General features: G+C 49.4%; 6 protein-coding genes across 6 annotated transcripts; 3 read left to right on the top strand and 3 right to left on the bottom strand.

Moving 5' to 3' along the window:
* Window positions 1-177: 177 nt before the first annotated feature.
* Aud_007488 (uncharacterized protein) lies at window positions 178-1,097 on the bottom strand (the record flags this gene model as incomplete). The annotated part of the gene is made up of 2 exons (XM_043292378.1): window positions 178-412; window positions 472-1,097. 2 exons carry the CDS (start codon window positions 1,095-1,097, stop codon window positions 178-180), a joined length of 861 nt encoding a protein of 286 aa, XP_043148313.1.
* An 824-nt stretch (window positions 1,098-1,921) lies between these two features.
* Aud_007487 (uncharacterized protein) lies at window positions 1,922-2,662 on the bottom strand (the record flags this gene model as incomplete). The annotated part of the gene is made up of 1 exon (XM_043292377.1): window positions 1,922-2,662. One exon carries the CDS (start codon window positions 2,660-2,662, stop codon window positions 1,922-1,924), a length of 741 nt encoding a protein of 246 aa, XP_043148312.1.
* Window positions 2,663-3,883: 1,221 nt separating this feature from the next.
* On the top strand, window positions 3,884-4,183 carry Aud_007486 (uncharacterized protein; the record flags this gene model as incomplete). The annotated part of the gene is made up of 1 exon (XM_043292376.1): window positions 3,884-4,183. One exon carries the CDS (start codon window positions 3,884-3,886, stop codon window positions 4,181-4,183), a length of 300 nt encoding a protein of 99 aa, XP_043148311.1.
* Window positions 4,184-5,003: 820 nt separating this feature from the next.
* Aud_007485 (putative short chain dehydrogenase) lies at window positions 5,004-6,089 on the bottom strand (the record flags this gene model as incomplete). The annotated part of the gene is made up of 3 exons (XM_043292375.1): window positions 5,004-5,315; window positions 5,471-5,809; window positions 5,877-6,089. 3 exons carry the CDS (start codon window positions 6,087-6,089, stop codon window positions 5,004-5,006), a joined length of 864 nt encoding a protein of 287 aa, XP_043148310.1.
* A 4,173-nt stretch (window positions 6,090-10,262) lies between these two features.
* Aud_007484 (lysophospholipase family protein) lies at window positions 10,263-12,323 on the top strand (the record flags this gene model as incomplete). The annotated part of the gene is made up of 3 exons (XM_043292374.1): window positions 10,263-10,311; window positions 10,415-11,072; window positions 11,129-12,323. The coding sequence occupies 3 exons, from the start codon at window positions 10,263-10,265 to the stop codon at window positions 12,321-12,323; spliced, it is 1,902 nt and encodes a 633-aa protein (XP_043148309.1).
* A 659-nt stretch (window positions 12,324-12,982) lies between these two features.
* Aud_007483 (uncharacterized protein) lies at window positions 12,983-17,605 on the top strand (the record flags this gene model as incomplete). Its single annotated transcript, XM_043292373.1, has 2 exons — window positions 12,983-16,977; window positions 17,032-17,605. The coding sequence occupies 2 exons, from the start codon at window positions 12,983-12,985 to the stop codon at window positions 17,603-17,605; spliced, it is 4,569 nt and encodes a 1,522-aa protein (XP_043148308.1).
* Between the last annotated feature and the right edge of the window lie 310 nt (window positions 17,606-17,915).

Genomic DNA, 17,915 nt, shown 5'->3' with positions numbered 1-17,915 from the left:
CCCGCATCCCTCGCAAAACGAGTTCAGTAGGTTAGATCGACTGTGTTTCTGGGGCCAGGATCCTCCCCACGTCCCTCGCATAACGAGTTCAACGGTTTAGATCTACTGCTTTTGGATGGCATGCATGCAGGTTGCTTTCGCATGGATGACTCTCGTTCTGGGGGCAAAAGGTTTGACTTACGTTTGTGGGCTACCGACAATAAGGTCGGTGATCTGAAGACAGAAACATCCGATATATAGGGCAAGTTTCCTCATGTGCTTATGTTCTCGAATGTCGAAGGGGCCGATCTCTTGCATTACCAGAAAAGTATTGGCGGTTGGCTCCTTGTCTTCGAGGTAGTCGACATAGGATGCATTATATGATGCCCAGGTAAGATAGATTTCATGTCTATCTTGCGAGACTAGGAGGCGTCTTAACGACACAGAGTATCAGTATCCAGCTGACAATGCCAAATGGAAGTCAAAACTTACTGGTTGTCAAGGGGCACTTTGCGTCCTGCGCGCGCATCCCTGCGTATCCAAGCAACCATCTCAGCAGATTCTTGCATGTAGATTTCGAGGCCTCTGTCCCGTCTTTTCCGGGGATGAGCCTTGGTTTCTACTATTGCGAATGCTTCGTCGCCGCCTTCAGGTCCATACAGATAGCCGTCTGTGCGGGACTCCATGGTAGCTTTTTTGAACTCGACTTTGAATGCGAGACGTCGTATGCCCCACGTACACTTGTTATTGGGGATATTCAGGGCTACCGCGTCGAGGAATGCCATCAGCGCCTGATTGACATATTGCTCGTCGCGGGTTTTCTCCCATGTCTGCCACACCTGCTCAGCCGCTGGTGTTAATCGAGTTGTCTCTGTGTGGCTTGCGGTAGACGCATCAGATGATGGTTCTCTGCCGGGCGTTGGGCTCATCCTAACGCTGGTCGACATTTCCGCTGGCGCTCCACCTTCTGGGACCTTATTCTGGACTTCAATTTGACATTTTCTGGCGCCCTGGAATACTCCCAGCTCTGTTAATGGAGCACTATTGTCTTTGATTGACTTTAGGTAAGCTTCGAAGAACCTGTTGAACTCTCCATTCCTTTTGAAGATCTTCTCCATATTCTGGAGATGCTCCTTCGGATCGCTGGATTCGGTGCATCTCGACCAGTGAGATCCTTCAGTTCCTTCCTTCGAGGCCAATAGACGCGGAATGTGAGGAACTGCTCGGGTGTGACGGAGGAACCTGACTGCATGGCTTCGATTGTGTTAACTGTCACATTATTCTCCTTACCTTGTATTTTGAAGTTCTCGGCAAAAAGTCTCCAGCAAGTGCGGCTTGCGGGGATGGACTTGAATTCAGGCATGATCGTCTCTAGGAAAGCGAATCTCAATGTCTTTTCGAAAAAAAAGTAGTTGGACTCTATTATAGAAACGTATCGTGTACTGCTAGAATTGCAAGTGCATGGAGGAGAGAATCAAGGCCAGCGACATTCGACGGCTATGAAAAGCTCTGCATCACACGAGTTTCCAGGAAACTCCTAACTCAAGGAAGGTGCGCAGCTACATACATGTTGCCGAATAGATGTCTACCTTCCATTCCGGGAATCCTAGGGCAAAGCAAGAAGAACGAAACATCAGACTGGCAAGCAACATGGGCCGGAGCAATTCGATAGATCAGTGAAGCAGGAGTAAGCCCCAAAGATGTCTCTTCCATTCTACCTTACCTGATACAGAGAGTATTTGAGGTAAGCCCAATAGGCATGCTAGCTAGATAACGCACAAAAAGTGACGTCGGAGCTGTTTCTTTATTTTCGAAACTCATAAGAGGGGAGTACTGCAACACCACCTTCTCCCCATCGTAATGAGTCTGAATAATCCTCGCATGTTTGGGACACATATACGATATGACCAACATCTGTCTGTACAGTTAGAAGAGCCCAGAATCAGTAAAGAAGGCGTATACTCACGGGACCCATCGCATGCTGTTCAAATTCCAGATCATACCAGTGATACATATGATGGAGGAGCCCACAGACTTCAGCATGGGTGAGGCTCGTGTCGTTCCCACGATAGTGAGCGTAGAGTATGATCATTGCGTGGGGCTTTGCAGCAGATTCGTCTTCGAACTTGGAGTTGTCGAGGTAGGCTTCCCTTATGTACCAGGACCCATCCCCAATCCTGTCCCCTGGGTCGATAGAAACACGGCCCTCCACGTCTGGAAAGAAATCCCACGAGTGCCGCAGTGATGAGAGTTCTGCCAAAGCCCCGAAAGGGGTATAAATCCCAGAGCGACTGCAAACCATCTGGAAGTCAATGTGCCGAGTGAGACGTGAAAACTCCGCCTTCCATGAATATTCCTTCCGAGCTGCTTCCTCTGGACTTTTTGCCCTTGTCGTTTCATCGGTGCGCTCCCGCTCGAGATCAGGTATCCTGTCGTCCTCAATAATGGGACACTCCCACAGGGATGTAGGCTGGGGCAGGAAAAAACATGGATTAAACTCTAAAACCTCCTTATCTGGCGCTAATTCAACCCTGATGGCTTTCAGACCCATCTCAGAGAGCTCATCAATCTCAAAGTTGGGAGTTCTGACGGAGGTGAGGGCTTGCCGGAGCTGCTGAAGGTGGTTGATAATGGCGGACTGTTTGGCCTTCATGGCCTCTCTACTCATGTCACGACGAGTCATGGCTGAGGGAACCACGAGTAACAGCTTTTAACAGAGCAATTAATCAAACTGTGAACGTAAGATGTAAGTAGGAACTCATGAATATATACTTCCACCTATACATGAGTCAAAATGATGTCAACTCAGCCATATCATATATGTATTACGATCCGCTGATCTCAGTTTTACCACTTTTGAGCTCATCGACCTTAAAGTTTCAAGATTTCAAGGAATCAAAGACTCTGAGACTCATGGTTACATGGCTAATCATAGCCCAGAGCGTCGTCAATCGATGCGCTTGACGCTGTGAACAATGTCTCGAAGCAGCTTCAGTCGATGGCTCTTCCCATTTCCCGGGGCTGTCCTCATCATCTGAGGGTAGTATCGACTACCGAGACGCCGGTCAATGTGTATGTGTTTCCTGCCGAATGTATTTATTTCCTGCGAGTTACCCTCCAATTCTAGAAGCTTATTACCTTCCAATTCTTAGAGTATAGCATCACTATTATATATTAACCTTGTATATCGTATGTATGTATCATGGTTTCGGATCTTCATCTTGGTTGGGAGACTAGCGACGAATTGAAAGATGTCTGTTAAAATACTATATCACTATTGTCGTGTTGAAATAGACAGCGCAATATACCAGGTCTCGATGCCATCTCAGATGATGGCTCTTCCTATTTTCCCGGAGCTCCCATCATGCGAGGTAGTAACGACTACCTTATGAGCCGGTCAATATGTATGTGTTTCCTGCAATTCGCGGTGGCATATTACCTTCCAATTCGTACAGAAGAGCATGACTGGAGCAAGTGTTGGCAGTAGCCCTTTCCTAGTATTCAGAGTCCTAAGTAATAAAAGAGCGTCGTAGTCCGAAGAGCCCGTGTTGTTTTCTCGTCCCCAAAAATCTTAGCATTTTTGAACAGTCTTCTTCACAATGTGAGCACATACTTAGCATTGAGCTCGCCCCCAATCGCGGATCTTTGGATTGACATCAATAGGACCAACGAGACTCCCGCTGCCCCCGCTGCCCCCGCTGCCCCTGCGCCGCCCGCTGACCCCGCTAACAAGAAAAGTCCGTTGATTCAATTCAACCTCCCCGAGAAGCAATTGCAGAAGGGTAATACTAATATGGATATAGAGCGGAGGTGCCCCCGTTGTGGGAACTCCCACACGGGGCAGTGCCGGCCCTACTGCCACAGTTGTGGCTTCCGGCATGCCGGGAAATGCCACCCGCCCGCCATGCCCGCCAACACCACCACCAGCCAAGAAGGCCCGGCCGTTGTCTGGAACGGTGGTGTTCACATCACCGTAAACGCCGCCGCCCCTCCTCGCTCCACCTCGGCGGGCGGGGACCCCCCGCGCGCCAAGCCCAAGCCCGCCAACAAGCCGCGTCGGCGGAAGCGCCCTGATAAGGGCAAAAAAAAGGCCGCAATGGCCAAAAAAAGAGAGGAGGAGGAGAAGAAGAAGGAAGAGGAGGAGGCCGAGAAGGGTGCTGAGAAGCAGGGGGAGGCCGAGGGCGACAAGCCCAGCTCTGAGTGAGCTTTTATAATTAACCATGTATATATTATTCATGTATATAATTAATTTCATCAATAAAATCAGTGGTTCGAGCATTCCTTTCATTATAGGTAGTCCACCGTCGGATACAATAGCGTACGTAGTCCTCATTCTCAACGTATGGGTTGTCGTCGAAAAGTGACCTCGATACTCTCGACCGTTAACGGGCTGGTTCTGTATCGAATATGGAAAGGAAGGGTGAAGGTGAACCATGACATGGTTTCGGAATGTACAGTAGATATTTGGCCTTGTGCGGTGGACATCGTTACCCCGGATTCGACTCCCGTTCTCCGGCCTGTCTCTCTAGTTGGTAGAAGACGGCAGTAAGGGCCGAACGGAGTTGCTCCGTTGCTCGTCAGTAATGATTCTGTGGGTCAAGTGTGATTGTGATAGATTGTGCTGCCAGATCTCCGACTAAAGGGTGCCTTAGTGACGCGGCCTTAGACAAATTTACTTTCTAGTAGCTGGTATTGCCTGTTGGCCACGATCATCAGCCAGGAATCGAGTACAGTTGGTTGTCAGGCACAGGAATCGAATGATCGAATGATCCATGCATTAGCTGGTTGCAGCCCTCGAATATTCTAAAGTAAACCGTACATTATCCCGGTCATCCTTTCCCCTCCCTCGATGCGAAAGCCTGGAGAGACGGCAGATCGCAGACGTCATGACGAGAACATTGAACTCGAATCAGATCACGCTTGCTTTCCCAACACAAAACGCCATGCAATAGCATTCAACAACAAAGATCGTCCGGGAGGAAAAAAATAAAACACAAGCAAAAAGTAAAGCATCGAACAAATGTTTACCAGGCGCAGTGACCACCGTCGATGCGCAGATCACTTCCTGTCATAAAGCTGCTGGCGTCACTCAAGAGAAAGACTGCGGCACCCCGATACTCGTTGGGGGTAGACAGACGGCCCAGCATGTTGTGCTTGGGCCATTCTTCTCGGCGCTCCGGGAACTGGATAAACAAATCTTCGACCATTTTCGTGACAATGTAGCCCGGCGAGATGGTGTTGACGCGAATACCATGTTGACCCCACTCCATGGCCAGATTGCGACCGAGCTGGATGACAGCGGCCTTGCTGGCATTGTACGCGGGACAAATGAGACCCTAGTCAAGTTAGCATTGTTTTAGTTTTGTTGAGAACAGTAGAGGCCATGCAATGGATTTTTGACAGCCATGCGTGACATAAGTCAGAAGCGGGGAAGGGAAGAAACCCGGGGATCCCCGTTTCCCACTCTGGAAAGGAACTGATGGGAACGTACCCGATTCGCGACAGTACCACTCATGCTTGCAATTAGTGCAATGCTACCACCATTACCAAAGCGAATCATCTGCTTGGCCACTGCCTGGGCAGTCATGAACACACCCGTCACGTTGACCTCAAACATGGTGTTCGCGTCCTTGGCCGTGTACTCTAGGGCCGGGGTTTCCTGTTGAATTCCTGCTGCCGCGATCAGGCCGTCCATCCGGCCCTCGACATTGGCGATTTGCTCGACGGTGCTGGTCAACAGCTCCGTGTCGCGCACATCAATGCGACGGTAGTGCAACTCCGTGCCCAGTTCCTCCTTGGCTCGCTTCTGAATCTCGAAGAACTCGGGCGACTACCACCATCCAGCAAGGTTAGACAAGATGCGCCACGAACAAGGTTGTAGAACCAAAGTTACTCACTGGCTCCTCAAGACGATCCAATCCGTACACTTTGGCGCCGGCCTCCAAGAGTGCTTCGGCCTGGGTCAAACCAAGACCACGAGCAGCACCGGAGACAAGGACTACCTTGCCAGCCAGACTGAATTCTGGCATTCTAGCCTTGGAGCCCAGAGAGACGTCTGCCTGTTTGGTGGCAGGAACGACAGGAGTATCGGCAGTGATGGAGACAGACATTATGATTAGAGTAGATTGTGTAGTCGAGCAGTAATCGAAGTGCGAGAAATTTGAGTCGTAATGTAGTCGCTCAATTACTGCACAGAGAAAGGAGAATAGACGCTGGATAGAATACAATCGAAACCAGGTTGACCTAATGAGCAGCCATCCAGCCCCTTAAATACTTCACGATCGTGAACCTACGGATGAACGAATCGAGAAAAAGGTGGGTAGTACTACGACTCTAGAGGCCTACGCTCAAGCCGAAGAGCTCATGTGAGCAATTGAAATTTGGATAGTGGCCAAAAGAGGCAAGCATCATGGCTACTTGGAGAGAATGTCAAGCAAGAAAGTCAGCGAGGGAGTCTGGTTGAAGGAACAATGGATTCGGTCCAGACCCGGCGGGGGCAAGAATGCAATTATGCGTGGGATAGAGGAGCCGTTGCTTCTCCCACCAATTGGTCATTCGCTTGGGCACGAACTACACTAGGTTATTATTGTAGGCAAATGTAGGTTTTATTTTAACCTGACAGGTTGATAACGTCCTGTACAGCCATTGTACGCACGCTTGAGTGTGTTTTGATTCTTCTTGTGCAACAGATCTCTACAGTTTATTACAACTATATTTTGAGGGTGTCGTACGGAGGAGTAGGAATTGAGAAACCCAAACAGAATAATCCAGGCCAAAAACAAACTGATGATAAAATCATGATGAGGCGATGATACAATATCTCATCCTCCCCAATCCTGACCTGGTTTCGCTTTTTCAGGCTAAATGACCACAACAAAGTAATTGGGGAGACCCTTGGCCGTGGCACCATTTGAAGACTCGGATTGCCTAATTGAGTAATCCGGGCGGGAGACAGCCCGACATGTCCAGATGACTTGAGATGCCGGGGAAGAAACGCCATGTTTTCTAAGAATATTTGGGTCGAGAACGCGGGGGATGGGACAGCTTTTGCGGTTGGGGTCACGGGGCCATGGACTGGGCAGTTCTGGAAAGGAGAATCAATGCAGCAGAAGATTCTACGGGGGAGACTGGGTGAGATGGTGGTCACGGTCCTGGGCGATCGTGCCTGGAATGGTTAATAGCGATTAGGTGATTCATTGAAATAGTACTCTAAGACTAGAATGCAGGAGAAGAGAGCGTGATCATGTTCCAAGTGTGATGGACAGGTGGCAGGAGATGTTTCCTGTTTGCATGGGTTCCTGGACCTCTTATGCCACGGGTTCGTTATTGGTCAAATCTTTGTTGTTTATCCGCCATCACCACTTCCAACCTATCTTGAATTTACGCTGGAATGATTCATTTCATCTACTCTTCCATCGGGTTTAACTTTCCAGCCATCACCTTCAGGGCGATGATTGTTTTTTGAGTCTAAATCCAAGTTGGCACTACTGTCCAAAACTATATACGCTTAACTTAGTCTGTTTCAAGAGCATAATTCCTATCTCGAGTTAGGCCGTCCATATTCATTTACTACACACTCAGGTCTACAGCTTGGAACATCTACACAGATCATCCCAATATCTGACAGTAATATGCAGGACGCAATCTAACCTTTTGGTCTTTAGAGTCTTAGTCATGTCATGTTCCGGGGAAGAAACAACCTCGATAAAGTATTGTGGAGAAGTGGGCGAATCCACTTAAGCTACTTACCCTTTTAGGTTTCCCGGGAGGCGTCCATCGGGTCAACCATATCACGCAAGCCTAAGGCATACAACTGGCGGCTCTAAGGGGTATTCCATGGTATCTCTCTCAAGCTCTTCTCCATTCGAGGGAGGGAGGTCCTATTTTAATCAAGAATAGACCGTGATCAGGAGGACTTTGCATAAGCCTAGGCCTAATAAACTAATTCCATTCCCCACAGCGGTATACACTGTAGCAGAAAGTGAAAAGCATAAAGTTAAGAATAAATAAGCATTGGATACCAGACAGCCACTCATCACTTTTCTTGTGTTGTGCTGGCACACCTAGACTCGGGTATCCGCAGAAGCTTCTGGCTGCTCATGCCTTCAGGTTATGTTTTGCCAATCCCCGATCGAACGGACATACTGAAGAAGTTTGAAGTCGGTCTGCCGTACGCTACCTTGACTGGTGAGCGAGCCAACTCAAATGGCTGTAACTGAGTGATACATAGATATAACTAAAATTAGCGTAATTGAACTGTAGATTCAGCAATCAATTTCGCGATAAGGTGCAAAAGATAAACTCGGGACAAAGTCCGGAAATGTCAGAGAACAATGCAAGTGCAGTTCTAAGGATAGATTTGAAGTTAGAAATGATGATATACGAGAACTCCCCTTTGTGAGATTGAATGATAAATGCCGATATAGGTCGTTTTTAGACAATAAACTTCAGCGTTAGACAGATGCAGCTGCTGATTCGGCACGATATTCAAGGATCAAAAGACCACCTGTTGGATTTGATGGCAAATGCAATGATTAGAGACAAGTTCAGGAGGGTAGAGTCGAGTACAATACAAGAGTCAATGTAGATATGATGCCTGATTCAATAAACAATGCGAATAGGGTCAAGTCCGAAGATAGAACGAAAAATATATTGCTGGCAGGTCGCAGACAGATGCAATAATATCCGTAAATTTGGCTGTATATTGGAGGACAGCTCCTACAATAGATACGGTGTTCAAATTGGAACGTAGGTGCCATGTCCACATTAGACAGTATATTCAAGGACAAATCGACTGTTAATAAATGGATTGATAGAATGTCACTTGTTTTCCAATTGATTGAGGATAGACTGCATCGAACGTAGGTTGAGTCCTCGACAAAAGGACAGAATCGAATGACAGCAAGGTACCTGGTAGGGGTCGGGATAATATAAAAGAGACGACAGACGGGATTTTCTGCCTGGAGTCTAATGATAGTCGTGGGGAGTGGATGCCTTTCTCATTAGGTACCTTACCAGAGGCAGTGGTTATCCTACTGTCCAAGCATATGCTCTTTTTGATGGTACTGAGGAAACATACTAAGAAGCTCTGCTCTAACTAGACATTCTGGTCAATTTCTCCTAATAGGGTCAATGACAATCTCAATCTCAAAAGTCTCCTGTTGTTGGCATGAAGGACAACATGGACAATTAGAGACTAGGAGATTGCTGACAGTAAGTTGACAATCAGTTGTGTTTATCTCCCATTCGCCCATTCGCCCGTTCCAAGGCTCAAGTGAACTATGAGATCGGCATGTGATTAAACGATAGCGGAGGGCCTCTTAGGACCTCAGCAACAGAAGTTAGTGACAAAAAGGCACCCATCTTCAAGTCCGTTGCCCACAATCGTGGCGCAAGTAGTTCAAAGCTTGGCAGAAGGGGACAGTTCCATGACCCGATCGTGAACTTCACCACCACAGCTTTAAGAGATCAAAGCAGTCCGAGCCCCGGCAGTGAAAACCAGGATAGTCCCATTTTGAGAATGTTATCCTTTTTTCCAACACCTACAGATGTTCCAGCAGGCAGCAAGGTCATTGCACCGGGTTCACCGAGTTTTCCTATGGTTCATTGCATAGAACTGCCTTGGATAAACAACAGTAATTTATGCGTGCTGAGACTTCTTCCAAGGTTGGCAAGCAGCCGTTTGTCTCACGGCTGTAGCTGAGAAAACTCAAAATATCATGGCTGCCAGAAGCTGAACCTCACCTACCACGAAGACCAACGTAGAGATGAGCCGACAGCATGATAATCTTTGTAAAATAGCAAATATAGGTCATCAGAAAAAACCAGAACCCGACTCAGCTGCGAGACGTTGCTAATTTGCAGAGGTGATGCATCTTTTTTGCCGTTTCCAGCCTAGTCTGGCGGAATGGCCGGATGATCCAAGCTTCGCCATCGTCATCCTCATGCTTTTTCAGCCCTTTCAGCAAGGCTGATCTGTGGTCCTCGGTTCAAACTGCGAACGAACTGCGAACGCTCCAATGACAATCACCTATCCTTCGCGAGGGATGAGACTAAATCAAATTGTTCCAATCTCCCAAGGCTCCGGCATGCTTGGCCTTTTTGCTGATCCACCGTCCCAAGATGAGGACCCCTGGCTAAGGGACACCGCCCCAATTATTCAAATATCAAATGATGACTGCCTCACATTGGAGGTTCGGTAGAGAGAGAAATATTTGATCTTCTTGTCCTCTCTAGCTGAATCTTCACGCGGATTATAGCGTGAGGGCATAATACAACCCAAGATGAAGCCCATCACAGTCGCGTGCGCTGTCTCCGGCCTATTATATTCTGGTGGGTGAATCATCCTGCCTAAAAGTGTGGCTCAAATTAGTCAGATGCGTAGCTTTCTCATATTTGCCTGCAAACGGGAACTGATGCCATTGAATTTCGATAGGTGTGAATGGTGCTCCAGAGCCGTTTCATAGCGAAATCCTTCAGCGTGCTCTGCCCAATGCCCCCGATGGATACACACCCAGTACAGTCGGTTGTCCTGCCAGTCGCCCTACCATTCGCAGTGCCGCAAAGTTGTCACCCAACGAGACATCATGGCTGGAGACGCGTCGGGGCAAGACCACTTCTGCCATGAAGGACTTCTTTAATCATGTCAAGATTCAAGACTTCGACGCGGCGGGGTACATTGACCGCCATTCCAGTAACTCGTCGAATCTTCCAAATATTGGCATTGCAGTCTCTGGTGGAGGCTACCGAGCCCTGATGAACGGCGCAGGTGCGATCAAGGCCTTTGATAGTCGTACGCCGAATTCTACGAGCACCGGGCAGTTGGGTGGATTGCTGCAGTCAGCCACCTATCTGTCTGGCCTGAGTGGTGGATCATGGCTGGTGGGCTCAATCTATATCAACAACTTTACCACCATCTCTGCGCTCCAGACACACCAAAAGGGCACCGTTTGGCAATTTCAAAATTCGATCTTCGAAGGTCCCGATGGGGGTAGCATTCAGATTTTGGATTCAGCATCCTATTATAAGGACATCAGCAATGCGGTCTCCGGAAAGTCGGATGCGGGTTACCCGACTTCAATTACTGACTACTGGTACTGATAGCCTTTGATCATTTTTGTCGCAACACAACATGCTGATGATTTCACAGGGGCCGTGCTTTGTCCTACCAGCTGATCAATGCAGCCAACGGTGGTCCCAACTATACATGGTCCTCCATCGCGCTAACCGACACATTTCAGCAGGCAGAGATGCCAATGCCTTTGGTTGTTGCAGATGGCCGCTACCCTGGAGAACTTCTTGTCAGCAGCAATGCCACCGTCTATGAATTTAATCCTTGGGAATTTGGAACTTTTGACCCCACAGTTTTTGGATTTGCCCCCCTGGAGTATCTAGGAACGAAATTCAGTGGAGGCTCGGTCCCAAGTAACGAGAGTTGTGTGCGTGGCTTTGACAATGCTGGCTTCGTCATGGGTACATCCTCTACTCTCTTCAATCAATTCCTTCTTCAGATCAACTCCACGGCATTGCCGGACTGGCTGAAATCCATCTTCACGAACATCTTGAGGGACATTGGCGAAAATGACGAGGATATTGCTCTATACGCGCCCAACCCCTTCTACCACTATTCCAACAATACCAACCCTAATGCCGCTGAATTTGAACTGGACTTGGTGGATGGTGGTGAAGATCTGCAAAACATACCTCTGCACCCGTTGATCCAGCCGGAGCGACATGTCGATGTCATCTTTGCCATTGATTCCTCTGCCGATACCACGTACAGCTGGCCCAACGGAACTGCCCTTGTCGCTACTTATGAGCGTAGCCTGAACTCCTCAGGCATCGCTAACGGTACTTCCTTTCCTGCAATTCCCGATCAGAATACCTTCGTCAACAAAGGCTTGAACACTCGCCCCACGTTCTTCGGGTGCAACAGCTCAAACACGACTGGCCCGTCACCCTTGGTTGTATATCTTCCAAACTACCCCTACACGGCTTACTCCAACTTTTCTACTTTCCAACCAGACTACACAGAAGCAGAGCGAGATTCTACCATTCTGAACGGATATGATGTGGTGACAATGGGTAACGGCACTCGTGATGGCAACTGGTCAACATGTGTTGGCTGTGCTATCTTGAGTCGGTCTTTTGAACGCACCAACACTAACGTCCCGGAAATCTGCAAACAATGTTTCCAGAGGTATTGCTGGGATGGCTCTATCAACAGCACCACCCCTGCGGGTTACGAGCCGGTCACGATTTTGGATAGTGCAGCCTCTGGGATCATTCCAAGTATTTTCACTACTGCAACGGCTGTTATTGTTGCCGCTTGGACTATTCTATAAAATTCATTTGGAGAGTTTCGCAACATACCGATTTTACCAGATTCTAATGCTGTCTGAGCTATATCTGTCCGGCACAAACTTCTATCGGATGCCATGTTATTCCAACGGTGAGGTTTAACGGGCAATATTGTTGTTGGAATCTGTCTATTTATCGCTTTGTATCCCTCTTATACATAGATTATGCAAAAATACAACATCATCCTTTTCCCTTATCGGCCTATGGAATGATACCCCCTTAGGCGCAGTAAACCATGTAAGCTGGAGGTCAAGATTCATGATAGGCAGAAGACGTCACGTGATATTGGCGGGCCGGTGTTGCTATGACAACATCCACGTGATTTCTCAAACAAGAAACCTAAGAACAAACGCCGCAGCTCTAGTGGGGGGCCAAACAGCAGGAAGTCAACAACACATATCTCATCGACGAGTTAGGTCTACTTAATAGCCACAGCAAAGCCCCTGCTTGAGAACTTTTTGCAGGTGCGCCTTTGTGGCTTGTTCATTTTGCCATTCCCTTTCTGCGAAGTTCAGCTCATGATGAGCGCAGCGGGCTTGTCAACACCGATCTATCGTCGTTACTAACAGCAGGAAAACCGCACAATTGTACCATCGCCTGAGACACAAATCCTTGGGTGCATATTTTTTGCCATTTATTCAAAATGGCTCGAGCAGCTATCATCCCAACGTCATCCCCAAAACGGACCACCCGTGGCCGCCCCCCAGCCAGCACCGTTAAAGCCTCCGGTCTCACCACAGCCGGCAAACCGGTCGCGAGGACTGTGAGGACAAAGGCAGGAACTCCTGCGACAGAAACTAGAAAAAGAACCACCAGAAATGCAACGGCGACAAGCGGGGGGACTAAGCCGCCGGACTCTGACACGGATGAGGCTACGGACGACGAATTGGGACTCATAGATACGAAGGAAAAAGCGAAACCAGGCAGACCCAAAGGGAAGAGCTCAACTTCCTCCACAAGCGCTATAGGCCGGGGAAGAAGACCTGCGACTCCTGCAGCTGCAGAGTGTGAGAGCGACAACGATGAGGACGAGCTGGCCCAGACCGATGTCCCCAAGAAACGACCTGGACGACCAAGGACAAAGCCGCTGCCAAAGGAGGACGAAGTCAAACCCGAGTCAGCACCTAGGCCGAGAGGTCGTCCAAGGGCAACTGCCGCGACGAAGCCTGCTGCCACTACACGTGCCGATAAAGACAGTACAAAGAAGAAGACTCGAGCACAGACGAGCGCAGCCGAAGTATCAAGTAGCGGTCCCAAGCACGTGGTTATCGCGACGAACTCCACAACAGTGAGGTCGAACTTGCTCCGTGGACCAGCCAAGAAGAAGACCGTCACATTCCAAGATGTGTCCGATTCTGAAGAAGAGGATGCCGACGAACCAGCCCCTGCTACGACTGGACGACGACGAGCAGCAACTACAACATCAGGCAAGGTCGGTCTCGGAGCGAAGCCAGTTCGAAAGCCTGCTACAACCACTGGCCGGGGGCGCAAACCTGCGGCCTCCAAGAAGGAAGCCAACAAGCCTCTGTCACCCAAGAAAGCCACCCAAGTTGCCAAATCGATTTCCTCATATGTCAGCTCAGACGGAGAGGATGATGAACTCAGCAGCGTCAAGGACCAAATAAAGCTCGTCGTAAATTCGCCTCTCAAACAAGGATCAGAAGGTACTGGGTTGAGCTCTCCCGTGCGAAAAATCAACTTCACCCCAAGAAAATTCAACCAGTCGGTGGACGAAAATGGTGAGCCCAACCTTCAACCTACAAAGGCAGTCGACTTCAGTGAGTCGCTCTTTATGTCCAGTCCTGCCCGGCGACCCACCCCTTCTCCCTTCCACTACACCGTCAAAGAGACACCGAGGCGAGCTCGCTTGTCCTTTAAAGGTAACGAGAAATCGATTGCCCAACCGAACTTGACGCCAACTCAAAATTCACCACTCAAAGTATCTCCAAAGAGAGCCCACTTGGAGACCCCCAGACCCGGAGGCCTGGGTCTCCGTGAGGATATCATGCCCTTATCACAGCCAAATTTCACCCCAGGACACAATTCACCTCTCAAATCGTCCCCTAAGAAAGGCATCTTTGGTGTATCTTTCGCACAGGCTCCTTTGCAGGAATCATCGACGCCATTCAAGTCCCGGTCGCTGTTGCTCCAAAGCCCTGCAAAGAGAATTGCTTCTCCTTTCAAGAACAGTCTCTTTTCGAGTGTCCATTCAATGCCGGAATTGCATAAGAATGAAAGCGGTAGGGGTCTTGTTACCGGTGCCGACGAGGCCAATGATGCAGACGATGTTGAATCGTCTCTCAAGACTCCTGAATGTCAAGACCCGATGGATGTCGACTATGACAAGGAAAATCTAGATCAAGAAGACGAGACGGAAAAAGAATCGTCCGACGAGCATCATGTCGTGGTATCTCCCGCGCACTATGTTGATTCTCATAATATCAATGACGAGCAGCAAACACACTCCATGACCGCAGAAGATGTCGAGGACACTCCGGGACAGCTTTCCGATCATGGTGATGCCGTCGAGAGTGCCGAGGATCCTCGAGCTTGCGAGTTGACCCACGAGGGTCCTGAAGTCGATTATGAAGAACCTGGCGATGTAGCCTCTGATGCAGAAGCTGCGGAGTATGACGCCGAGAGCCTTACTGAGGAGGAACGTCGAGTGCTAGGCGACAACCACAGTGAAGAGGGCTCTGAGATTGATGAGAACGATGTCCATCTGGCGGAGGAAAGCATGGTCGGCCATACTGCCTATGTTAACAACATGGGTACCCTCGCCGAGCAAATTGACCTTGCGCCTGATTATGATGGAGCAGAGGATCCGGACGCAACTGAATCAGAGCCAGAAGATGAGCACATGATGCAGGACGCATACGGCAGCGAGGTCCAAGCAGTGACAGAGGAGTCAAGCCTGCCGTTTCAGCGACACTCGATTGAGGGGCTTGAAGATGTTTTCACTGACGCAGCGGTGGCTGATGAAGACGTCCATGGTGAACCGGAAACTGATCCTGTCGCGGAGACTACGGGAAGTGCTGCCGTTCAAGTCGATGTCCAACCTGATGAGCTAAACGATCAGTATGTTGATTTCCACGATAGCGAATGCTTTGATGATGACGAGGCGACACTCGTCGCATTTGACACCACGGACCACTATATCTATGACGTTCAGCCTGACGCACAAGCGAATGCGCAGTCAAACGCTCAGCTAGACGCTCAGCAGGAACTGGAAAGAGCAGATAGCCCCCTACATGACCAGGATCGTTCCCTTGCACCACAAGTGTCGACAACTCAGGACGCCATTGCCTACCATGGTAATCTGGAATACCGCGAAGAAGAGGAAATGTCTGAGTCTGAGTTCACTACGGACAACCAGAGTCATTCGTTCGAGCATAATGACATGCCCGATTCATCTACCTCCGCGGCAGTTTGCAGTCACAACCCGGACAGCGGATCTCTGATGCAGCAAAACCGTCCTCGGTTCACCCTTTTGGCAGAGCAGCTCAGTCAATGGAAAGCCAGCAGCCCTGTGAAGGCGCAGCCAAAACGCACCGGGCGAGGGGTGTTCTCCATCGGAGGACTTCGAAGGTCTTCTCGTCGTGGGTCTCACATTCCTCGAGAAGTGACCTACCCTGACATCGCAAATCGTCTTGGAGCCCCTCAAGACAAAGCCTCAGATCGTCCTCGCGACAGCGAGATCTACGCTGGTATTCCAGAGATCTACGAGGACCAGGATGAGCAAGATCTGGAAGAGTCTCGTGCTAATGCTGTAGCAACATCATCCCCCCAGAGAGAGCCAATGACCGAGTTGTACAGCGAGCCGCAACCCGAATTCGCTGAGCCGACTGCATACGAAGAGTTCCTGAACCGTCAGCCTACGCATGCTTCTGATATCGCCAAGAGCCCGGTTGTTTTGCCTAGCTCTCCGAAAGGGGACAATTCAGACGAGAACAAGGAGAACGAAATAGTTGAATCGCCTGCTCCTGTCACACCCATCAAGGAAAAAAAGATCCCCCTACAGACCTTCCACACGGTATCCAAAGTACCTCTGAAGCCGGAAGGTCAAGTTTCACCCTTGAAACTCTCCCGCAAAAGGGGTCGATCACTCTCAATCTCTTCACCTGTCCGCTCGTCTCCTCGACTCCGAAAGCCTATTCTCGCTCCCCTGGAGCAGAGTACGGCACAAGACTCTTCTCGCAAGATGCCCAAACTCCAACATAACGAGACTCGCCGATCTCAAAAGTATGACTCCAAGCGGAGGAGTGTTGGCAGCCAGTCGAGTAGGCGTTCCATGGCTCCTTCAGCATCTCCAAGCCCCTCAAAGGCTCCTCGTAGGAACATCGCTGCGTGTGAAAATGTTCTTGGAGGAGCGGTCGTATATGTGGATGTCCATACAACTGAGGGAGAAGATGCCAGCGGCATATTCATTGAACTTCTGCAGCAGATGGGAGCCCGATGCGTCAAGAGTTGGGGATGGAACCCTCGTGCAAGCACATCGTCAGGCGATATGACAAACCGCAGAGACAGCAAAGTGGGAATTACCCACGTTGTGTTCAAGGACGGAGGAGTGAGAACCCTGGAAAAGGTTAGACAAGCGGCTGGCCTGGTCAAGTGTGTCGGTGTCGGTTGGGTTCTTGAGTAAGCAATCTTGTCGAGATTGCTCGGTTACATTATGCTGACATGGAACTCCAGTTGCGAGCGAGAAAACAGATGGCTTGATGAAATACACTACGCTGTCGATAGCTCTATCATTCCTCGTGGTGGTGCCAAGCGCAGGAAGAGCATGGAGCCTCGGGCGCTGAGCAACGTCAATGGAACTCTGATCAAAGCGGATAACAGCGCATCGGCATCTGCATCTGGCAGACGCTCCGGGGCTGACTTTAACATCATGGATGATTTTATGAGACAGACTCCTCCACTTTCGCAGGGAGAGCCTTCTACTCCGGAGAGCAACAGAAAGTACACCGTAACCCACATGGAGGCAGATCAGCAATATTGCCAGACGCCAAAGACCCCAGGCGCATCTGGATATGATTTCAGCAGGATGGACAACATCGGAATGTCCCCTGCCACCCCATTCTATCTTTCTCAAAAATCTAGGCTCGTCCAACAAACGTGCCCGCCAAAGCAGACTCGGCAAGGTCTCTTTTCAACTTCATCATCGATTGAGGATGAGCCTACTCAGAAACTACGATTCAAGCTGGAAGCTGCGCGACGAAAGAGTCTTGCTTTCAAGCCCAAGGTTGGCAGCCCACTCATCAATTGATGATTCGCGTTTTGCATGCAAGGCGTTAGGCTTTCTTGGTTCATGGGCACAATTTCTCTCTTTTTGTTTTGGTCGGGCTATACCCTGTACATTGGTTGATTGCATTGTGAATATACCATTGAATACATAATATCAGAATTGATCAATTCTATCTTGCCGAACACTCGAATGCCTCAGGCTGCAGTGAAGGCTCGGGACTCGGGCATCCTCCGAGATCGGCTAAATCGGCACTTGAGCCTGTATCTCCGCACTTCATTGCGCCGATCTTATCGATAAGATTCTATGGACGAAGTAAATAAATTCGAGATGC

The sequence above is a fragment of the Aspergillus udagawae genome (assembly GCF_001078395.1).
Source record: "Aspergillus udagawae IFM 46973 DNA, scaffold_5, whole genome shotgun sequence".
NCBI classification, from domain to species: Eukaryota; Fungi; Ascomycota; class Eurotiomycetes; order Eurotiales; family Aspergillaceae; genus Aspergillus; species Aspergillus udagawae.
Note: the sequence above shows the minus strand (reverse complement) of the source record. Positions and strands in the feature narration are given on the sequence as shown.